The 10,737-nt window shown below is 39.6% G+C and overlaps 1 protein-coding gene across 1 annotated transcript in view; it reads right to left on the reverse strand.

Moving 5' to 3' along the window:
- The window catches only part of LOC108576143 (prostaglandin E2 receptor EP2 subtype), a 13,927-nt gene extending 6,168 nt beyond the window's left edge, over positions 1–7,759 (reverse strand). The window contains exons 1-2 of the mRNA XM_017939076.1: positions 7,553–7,759; positions 6,903–7,142 (exon numbers count right to left, since the gene is read on the reverse strand). Of these exons, the coding sequence (XP_017794565.1) occupies positions 6,903–7,142; positions 7,553–7,759 (447 nt within the window). The remainder of the gene's footprint in view (positions 1–6,902; positions 7,143–7,552) is intronic.
- Between the last annotated feature and the right edge of the window lie 2,978 nt (positions 7,760–10,737).

Below are 10,737 nucleotides of genomic sequence, written 5' to 3' on the forward strand. Positions count from 1 at the left end.
ATTACGTAAATGAAGTTTAACACCTTCCCCCGAGCAGTTCCCAGAATCTTACGAATAGCGAATTGATATATCGTTATCTTTCTTCTCTTCTTAGAGGTATGCAACCTAAAATAGGTGAACTTGGCTCTGCGTCATTCTAACCCTAGGGTTGGCTCGAGCCTCTCGAATGTTGACGATGGAATCTGGAGTCTTATTTTAGATTTCACGGGTATATGAAAAACACGAAAAAAGGAATCATTATCGTAATATGACGTCATTGTTTATGCAAGCGAAGATAATATTGCTAGCGAATTTTGGGAACGCGAACAAAATACCGCTTGCTACTTGCAGATTGAAATTCTACATAGATTCGTAAAAAAATTTTTATTCAAAATTTGTTACGAATATTAATAATTTTCTGGGCAATATGGTTATTTCGGAATGTCGACACTTCGATGCGTCATTAAAAAATAACTTGGAAAAAACTTGAAATGGTGGAAAATAAAAATAATGGAATTGCTTGAAAGATAATAGAAGGTTATCGAAAGGAAAAAATAACAGATTATCTATTAAAAGTTTTCTTTTTAAATTTCTCAGAAATATGCAAGAAACATATTGATCGATCTATTATAGCAGATATCGATTTTATGATAAAAAGAATTGCCAAAAATAAAATTCTGCTCTGCAGAGAAGTGCAGTATTACGAACAGTCCGAGTTGCCAGTAAAATAGTCGAGCATTGACTACAGTTTTCAGCGGAACAGTGTATGGTTGCTTGAAAATTTCAGGATGACTACTGCAGGATATTTTTATTGGGATTGGATCGGCATCCCGAGGGCTTATCATCGCATAGAATAACCTGAACGTCCAATTTTATCGAATTTTTTCACTACTTTATCTGAATATGATAGAAGACATACTGCGATGACGCAAATGAGCTACTTTATACTTTACTCTACGAAAATAACAAACTTATTCCTGAAACTTTCGCTTTCGCGATAAAATTCAGAGAAATGAAAGTTTCAAAATTCCAACCTTGCAATATAATATTCCAAAATTTGAATCAATCGTTACATTCGATACAAATTAACAACATTTCCCATTTAATTTAACTTAAAGTAAACGATTCGTAATTTGATACAGATTTTCCTTACATTTCCTCCGAGAATCGAAGAAGACAGTAAAGAAAGAAAACGTTTGTCGTAGGATATTCTTTTATATGTATACACCAGAGAGAAATACGGACACGTTAGATGCGTGTTTCGTGAGAAACGAAAGAAGGGATGAAATCGTCGACGATTCTTCACCGTCCTTTTCTGCAAGCAGTTAAGTGCTTTCCAGGGGGGGAGGGGAATGGAAGGTCCTTTTACGAGGGAAACTGGAGGTCCCCGACGCACAAGCAAAGCCAAGAAAATTAAAGAAACCCTAATAATTGTTCAGACATCGTGTCGTCTTTGTTACTTTCTCGTGCGCCGTTAAAGCTGCGCTCCTGAAATAATCCACGATTTTCCGACCGCGTAGCCTAACTGTGCAGTCACTTGGACGACGATGCACTCTCGATATTCGTGAAATAGGTCGATCTCGACGCGAAACTTTGCACGTCAATCTGCATCGAACGTTGCAACCCAGACGTTTTGGGGGCAATGCTATCGGTAACGCTGAAGAATATTTCAGAAGCCTTGAATCCGTGAGACGGCAAGTTACCATAGCTGACAGATCGCGCACAGTTGCTCTTTTTATCAAAGAAAACATTGTCAGGATGGAATTAGGAGAGGTTGATATTACAAGTGTTAAGCCAGAAATATCGAAGGCGACGCGGATTGAATAATTTCTTCCTCGTGTGATGCAACGTCTACGAATGCCAAGTATCGGTGAAGTGTTCAGGGATTTTGGCTTCGAATGATCTAGCCAACGAGGGTGGTCTAACGTGTAAACATTTATGAGAGATTTCTGTAAATTTGTTTCATAATTGTTGAAATAACGTGGACGAAAATTTGAAAATAATTCCAAGGTGTTTCATTTCTACGACATTTTCTCTCCCCTGACATCGTACATCAACGAATCCCTGGGGTTAATACTCTCGTAGTCTCAACATGCTGTTTCTTAATTTCTAAATACTGTGAAAAGGGACAAGATGAGAGAAACACTGTTTACACTCGTTTGAAAATAGAAAATAAATTTCTACAATGATGCGCCTCGCTTTGCAATGTAAACAAAAAACTTGAGGAAGCACAGTCGTAAATATCTTTGTGATAGAAACGACGTTTCGTAGGTAAAGCTGTCCACACTCGAGCATATAAATATGAAACACAAAGCGATACGTGTGATATTTTATTATTCGACAAATTGTAAACACGTTAGTTTGTCATAACGAATATAAATTTCATTTTTTCACTTGATCAATGATAAAACCATTATACTTCGTCGTTGTCCTTTCTGGTGCTATAAAACAGTGCCTCGCTTACACTACCCGCGAAGAAGCTGTTACAATTCGCGATCGATTATGGTTATCGCGTGTAATATAACACAAGGTTGCAATGATGACGTTAACGTTTCTCGTCCCCGATACAATTGGACAACAGAATCATCTGAACAGTATCAACGACTTCTATGGCAATATTGCCAGCATCGGAAAAATCGAGAAAATGAATTTCGAACGTACTTCAATTAGTCCAAGTCCACCCTTATTGCTTTCAACGTACAATTAAAATTCCACCTAACTTAATACTATTTTAAATTTCACTTTTCACTAATTTCCTTCCACCACAAGAGGTTCGACATCCAAGGAACCATGAGCTCTTCGTGAGCCACGAAAGATCGTTTTATGAAACACTCGAGCAACTGAAAATTCCATCTGATGTAACCCGATTTCGTGGAAGCACAATCAAGCATAAAGTGTGTATGTTTCTCGTTAGCTCGTAATTTTCTCGTTCGGTATTAGAGGCGAAAGATGAAACATTGGCCCTCTGGTTATTCGCGAAAGTGCATTCTCACGTCGTGAATCAATCGTCGCTGATTCCTGCACGCGTTCTTCTCGCACTTTCGTCGTTCGAATAAGGTAGACTCCCGTGAAAACATCACCGAAAGATAATTTTACACGTTGCCCAATCGTCGACGATCCAGTTTACTTTGGCCACGCGTCTACTGTCTGTTTTTCTCTTCTTTTTCTCTCATCGAACGTATCGTCAAAAGTGTCCCCCGCTATTGCGGCACACTGGGGGATCGATAATGCCAATTTACACACGCTACTAATCCGCGGTTCGTCGACTTTATAATCATCGTTCCCCGCTTTCAAATCCTTGGGACAACTTCAGCCCGTCCGAAGGTGAGTTCTATCGTGTTACAAATTTATAGCTTGCTCCGGAGCATTCGAAATGTTCCCCAGGGGTAACTGCTAACGAGAAGCTTGAATTTTATAGTTTTCCTTTTCAATTTGCTTCTGAATCGAGCAGCTGATTGTGGACTATTTTTGAAGTTGGTTATTAAAGCGGAAGCACGATACCCAAGGATGATAAAGTGCTCGAGTTTCTACGGTGTCTTGGAATATTACTAGAAATGGAATTCTTTTTATAGGTCATTCGAAAGAGTTGCTATTTTTTCCCTTTAAAAGTCTTGAATCTTTTTCAATTATTTTTAGGGGTGATTTTATTTATTCTATTAGGGAAATTATGATGATAAAGGAATCGATACGTGTTTCACTGTGCTTCGCAATATTTTTAGATTCGAACATATAAATATGCAATTTGTATTTTTAGAAGGAAGCAAAAATCGTGGTTTAAACATGAATTAGGTAGACCTTTCAGACCTCTCTTTAAAGACAATGAAAATTCAATTCATTCAGATGATAAAGCACGAAGATACCTGTTAATTAATTCTATACCTTGTAATCGCTCAAGAAGTTACACGAAACTTTCGCAACTATCGACAGTTTGTTGTAACTTGTGAATATCACTGCAATTGTAATTTGCCAGCCTCGATGTAACTACATATGTAACAGTTAATTTAACGAGAACATTGAACATGTACACCACAATAATGATAACGACAAACAGCCATAATGCACGGAGATAATTTTCACAGTTACAGTATTATCATACACTGTTTCACTAACTCTGCGAATGATTCTCAGCCTTTTTACGAGCATTGTACGTGCGTGGATACACGTATCGTAAGAAAGAGTCCAGATTCTCAGTGAACGACCACCAAGTGGAGAAGTATGGTTCACATTAATTTCACCGACCTTGAATTGCCGCCTGTTGAAAGTCCGCATACGTTGTAACCAATTTACAGACACGAAGAGATAGAATAATTAAAGAACTGCTTAGCGCGATTTGAATTTCAAAGAAACCGTGAAATTAGATAGAAGATTTATTTATTAAAAAATTCCTTTAGTAAGTCAAAATCGAGGAACAGGCGAAACGCCAAAAATCGAACAATGTTCGCAGAAATTCACGGAATACATTTAATAGGAAATGTTGAACGAACACCGTGTAATGATTGAAAAACAGCATGGTCGCGACGCATGGCCATATTTAGGTTACAATGTGGGTCACAAATTTTTCACCGCGGCGCAAACAGCTCAGTTGTAATCAACGTCGATAAAGCACACACGTTTCCCAAAACCTAGCACAGAACCGTAGGTATCCACGCGAAAATAAATTTTTCCAATCGTGAGGCAAAATAATTGGCTGCGTGCGCCCAGTGATCACGTACACTTCTTTCCTTTTCTCGGAAATGTAGTTTACGACCATTCGAAAGCTATCGCTGGTTAGCATTATCGCGAGAATTTCGTGGCTACTTGCTTACATGACCCATGACCTTCCTTAATCACTGTCCCTGTGTCACGCAGAAATCTTAAGCGAGAACCAATAAAAATAGCGCAATTCGTGGCAATCCGGCGATAAACTACAGAATTTACTCGACGAAGATTTCACGAATTTAAAGAAAACTTTTGAATACGTTTTTTGGAGTTTCATTAAGGTTCGAGTGTCTCTTTGCTAATTACTCGATTTACGTAGAGTAATGGCGAACGGAAACAGGATGCGCATTTCGGTAGTCGAAGTGCATTAGAGCCGCGTTCACCGAGGAGCCGGCTTAAATAATTGTTTCCGCTGCGTCTTAAACGACCGCAGATTGATACGAACCCGTCTCTGTCCACATCAAAGTGCCAGCGTTAATATTCGCCTGTCGTTTATCCCGACACCGTAGGTACAACGTCCCGCGGATTCTCCGGAATTTCAATTCCCGAAGGTCTTTTCTAACGTCGCGATTTTGTTTACCGAACACGTGCTATCCTAACGATCGCTACTTTGCCGTGGAAAGAAAAGAAAAAGCTACCGGACAACGTTGTTTCTCGGAGCGAAGAGATATTTTCAATCATTTTCTCGTTCTTTCTTATCGTTACGTTAACGAGGTTACTCTTTATTATGTTCGATGAAAGAAGCACGTTTGCTTGATTGAACGTTGTAACGAGCGAGTTAATCTGACTTCTCGTGAATGAACTTTTCAAGCAGAGTGGAAATGCAAGGAGGTGAATGTGGAATAATTTTCATTTGCTTCGAATTTACTGGATACGTATGCACTTTCGATATGAAAGAACTGTTATCGTGTCTCGTTAAAGAGACGATGATGTTCATTTTGAAAAGTGAGTTAGATAGTTCTCTATACGAGGTTTGACGAGGTACGGTAATGTCAACGGGACGTTAAGTAGCGCTGTCATTTTCAGTTCGTATTCACACCAATTCGAGGCAATGCTGCATGATGAAAAAATGGGTCAGGTCCATACGAAGAGGGTATACGTAACGTGAACCTTATCACGTACAGATAAAACCCACGAGGGTCGAACGAGTTAGGCTTTCTCTCCCGTTTATCTCTGTGACTCGTAAAGTTTCGAACTATATATACGTATTAGAATCATCGTTACTTTTGTGGTATTGATACACTGTTAAAGGTTGACAGATGTTTCAATGAGAAGAATTTCGAGTTTTGAACGTGTCATCTTTTGTTAACGTGATATTGGGAATTGTATAGGGAGTGCAATCGTGAAGGGGATGACTTACAAATGAATGGAGAATATAGAAGAAAAATTTCGTCTTGAGCAGATTGAATTTGAATATTAGTAACCTTTGTTTTAAAGTAAGTCTTTTATGAAAAATTTTATTTAGAACACCCTGTTTATCTGAAAATATCTATTAGCATGTTTGGAGACCTTCCCTAGCAATCGCTATCATATTTATCAAAACATTTAACTTTCTATTTAACTTGTCTACTATCAACTGCATACTTAGGATATCTCTGGATTGGGAACCAAGGTCTTCCGGGAAAATTCGACAGAAAAATGACGAAAACTCTGTTAGAGAGCATCTAAAGTGCGTGTAAAAGAAAAATTTAGAAAGACAATTTCTATTTTCAAAAAACAAAAAATCGTATATTAATTAACATACCACTGAATTAATTAGAACACAGCAAAACAGCGATAAGAATGATCTGAAAAAACTATACCACCAGAGCAATTCGATCACTGATAATTTATAAGTACTTGTTATTCATTTCTTCCTCGTCATACGCCTTGCAAATCGAATCGTCGCGAGAAGCGCCCGGCGCCACTTTTCCGCTCGCGCTCGGCGCGGGAATAAGATCTGGTGAATGATCTCGATGGTCAACGAACGAGACGCAAAAGATGCAAATTTCTATATACACTCCTCTCACGAAGCTGCATTTCTTTTCTACCAATATTTCAACTATCACACACTAATTGTGCGCGATCGGAGATCAGATTGCGAGACAATTTAGGACTGTGGGATATGATTTAGCAATGAGAAAGTGGTCGCAATAGGAAGGAGAGATCTAACGATAAACCTCTGTCGATAGTAAAGTCGATGTTGGTTAAAGGCTCTAAACGTTTTATCAAGGATCTTGACTTACCTTCTGATAAACGAAGGGCCTAGTCAAGGCTAGCCACCTTTCAGCCGCCATCACAATGGCCACGCAACCACTGAATAATCCGAACAGCCTCCACACCACACGAAGGGAGCAAAATCCTCTCGTCGACATTACGCTGCCCACGTAGATCGTGATGTACATTTGCACCATCATCCCTAACAATGCGACGAGATCGTTGATTGCCAGGCATCGCAGCATCAGCAAGTGTTTTCGATTTCTCCTCTGAAACAATTTATTTCACCTATCAAATAACAATTTGTCACAATTAACCCGTAACTCTTGACCGTTCTGAGAATTTTGCTTAATTTCATTTTGATCGTTCTAGCGGTGCTAATCGTAACTTTATTACCGTTACACGTTTATTCTTTATTTCGACAATTTCACTCGTCACATTTCTGTGTTACTGAAATGTAAGAAAATCTATTCGAAAAATGTTTCCCTTCTCTATTGTGGATCATGGAATGCATGTGTCATAGTAATCAAAATTGCAGCTCTTTTATTCAAACAGATTAATAGAATCTGTTGTGACAATGTGATTGAGTGAGAGAAAAAAGAAGTAACGTCAGCGTTCAGAAGTCAATCGATTATAATAACGCTAATTATCTTATCAGCTTGATTACTAGTATTGTTACCTTGTCACGATGAAAGAGAATGACTAGAGCGGACACGTTGCCGATCACGCCGGTAATATACACAAGTGTGAGGACCATCTGAGAGGCGAAAGTCACGTGTCTCTTTGTCGGATTGAGGGCAAAGTTAGGTAGCATAATGCTCGAATTGAGCGTCGAATTCATCATCGACAACGTTTCGTTCCAAATCTCCATCGAGGTAAGCGACATTTTTTCCGACACTGGTAATAACGGTTCGTAAGAAACGTCGATCGATATTCCGTGTGTGTGTGTGTGTGTGTCGTATCGTAGAAATCGATGAATTTCGTATCAGAACTGTTTCGCAGTCTGTCTCAAGCGGAAGTCTCGAAGACACACGATCAGCGATTCAGAGACCTCATTGTTTCTATGAATCGCGTTCGTTCTCTGATTCACAATCGTCGATCTCGAGCAATTACCGATTCTTCCCGTCTCGCCTATCTCTTTCTCCTATGTAAATTTATCGAGCTACTGAAAAAACATTGACTCTCTCGAGATTTGAAATCGTAAGAGCATTGTTTCACAAATTTCTACGGGTTTCCTCTGTTGATTTTCAACTTCTATCGCGCCAGTTATCACGTATACCTTCGGTACACTATTATCGTATCGCCCTCTTAATTCTTCACCCGGCGCTGTTGCTGTTTCACAAGCAAACGCCTGGGTTCCCTCGGGTTTCTCGTGAAACGTGACAACGTTGTAGCCAGGGCCCTTTTCTAACGCTACCTGCCAGTCCCAGGGCCCTTGTTCAAGTCAGCCTGCAGCAGGCCACCACAGCTGGAGCAACGAATCAACTGGCTGCTGGTTGCTTCGATCGAACAGTGTAATCACTTTCTCAGTGAAAACCTGTTGCTACGCTCGGATCAGTTCTTCTCTTCTCGTCGACCCTTCCACACAGAAAGTACCATTTGAAGATTTTTATCAGTGAATCGAAACGAAGGGACAGAACTGCACACTTGATATATCCTGTTTGAAGTTGCTTCTTAGACCACTTTCTGCCGTTTGTTTCGTCGAGAAGTTAAGAAGAGAATCCACGCGAATCTGTGCGCATTCAACATTGGTTCGTATTAATCGAATATCTTTGGTAGATGGATTTGATCGACTGTCGACGAATATTTCGTGTGCTCGAACAATTCTCTTCGGACCTCGATCACTGAACTTCGATTGGATCAACCGACTTCAGCTCGACACGTTCTTCTCGCCTCTTCCTTGGAAGATATCGTCGGAGAATTAACTGTGCGAACCTACGAGTCGTCCAATCGAGCCTAAAGACGTCGAAGAGGGTGAAAGCGCCTCCACTAACTCCTTTGACCGCGAGAGCCGTCGCCACACTGATCCAAACCACGCGGTCACCTCCAGTTTTGTTTACAATCGATGGGTCCCCTGCCACTGCGCATGCGCGGTATTTTAAAGTCGGCGTCGGTTTGGCGCCACATTTTTGGGACGCTACTGCTCACGAATTTCGCGATTTTTCATCGGTGGAGATTTCGTTTCGGGCGAATTCCGAGTGCGTCGATTTAAGGTGAAAAAGTAAAACACAATTTTCGTCGATTTTTATTTTATCATTAATTAAAATATGCAAATACAAAGGTAGGAGTAAAATAATTTACATTTTGTAATTACTTTCACGAATATTGTTAATATCATACCAGACAAGTTACATTAATCGTCGCACCATATTTACGTATTGTTTACAATATAAATACGTCACGTGACACATATAAGCAAAGCGTTCCCTTTGATAGTCTCGCGCGAATAATTCGCAAGTGCGTAAAATACGCGTTTAACACGTCGAAAGAGGCAGAATTTCGTCGGTATGCAGCTAGTTGATAAATAATGCATGGTACATATACTTTTCGTATACAAGGCGGCACATTTGCCATTCGCATTGATAAATAATTTCAAGCACGACAGCAATAAATACTCGGTGCGTGCGCTAAGTACACATAGTCCTCTCAAGGATGCAGGACACACTGGACAGTGATTCTATCCGAGAATGGTGATGAACTTCGCGCAAGTTAGTCAAGATTTGGTGTGCATCCAAGAAAAGTGACGAAACGATGAACAAATTATTCGTTGCAATATCTCTCGTTCAATTATTTCATCCAAATTTAACGACTAATCTATGCACAAGTAACGCGTTGTACTCGCGTACGAGTCGATAATAGTCACAGATAACGCCGTCATCGCTATTTCTCCCTATTATTAATTCATATGTTAAACGTGTTTCTTTTTTTTTTAATCGCTTTCTTCTCTTGCAGATCTCCGGATACGAGAATTCTATGTGTAGCATTGTACTTGGAGGCAGAGAAAAACGCCAAAGAGTAAAAGAAAAATATCAATAGAAAGCAGGTCGCATGCATATGTGTCGTTGTATAGAGGTCGCCACGAGTTCATCGAATTATCTCGAGGTGAACGAACTATTATGTGCCCGCGAGACGACCAATAATTGATGTCTTTTTTATCCAATTTACCGCCGGCCACCGTACACAAAATTGAAGCTGGGTTAAATATCGCCACGGTATGTCTGAGTAACATAAAGTTCTTTAAATTTCACGCACTTGCTTTTGCAAGATTTCACGCTCTGTGAAGTACAATCCTTCCGCAAGAATTGAAGCTTTCGTTAGATATCGATTACAACGTTCTTCTTGTTAAATTCGACGAAAGTTCAAATAGAGTTCATAGGTTTCCTTCTGTTCTGCGAAAAATGTAGTTTTCTTTTTTTTTTTCAAGAATTTTTGCAACTCTGAATGTAACATAGATGGGCCACAGTTCGGTTTCTTGGTACGGCAAAACGGAATTAATTAAAATGACGGACAGAGGAGGTAGTGTTACGATCATTAACGAGAAGCTTTTTCTTTCTCGTACTATCAACGAAGACCGCCAACGAAACGTAATCGCGTGCTCTTAGAAACTGGCTCGAATGTTATGCAAGGCAATTACACCGATTAAATTGAGCATGCGAAATCATTAAGCAGACACCAACGAGAGAACCGTGAACCTGATTGATTTCCGGTCGGAGGGAGGATTATTCGAATCTTGTTTGACAATTATTTCTTCTATCCCCTTATAATTCTCTGGTATTCTCTACTCTTTCTTATCGTTAAAACAATACTAAATTCGAATGAAACGCTGTATTTTCCCAGCAGAAAATAAGAAACCAAATATTAAAA

This window comes from Habropoda laboriosa, unplaced genomic scaffold (genome assembly GCF_001263275.1).
Source record: "Habropoda laboriosa isolate 0110345459 unplaced genomic scaffold, ASM126327v1 scaffold333, whole genome shotgun sequence".
In the NCBI taxonomy this organism is placed as follows: Eukaryota; Metazoa; Arthropoda; class Insecta; order Hymenoptera; family Apidae; genus Habropoda; species Habropoda laboriosa.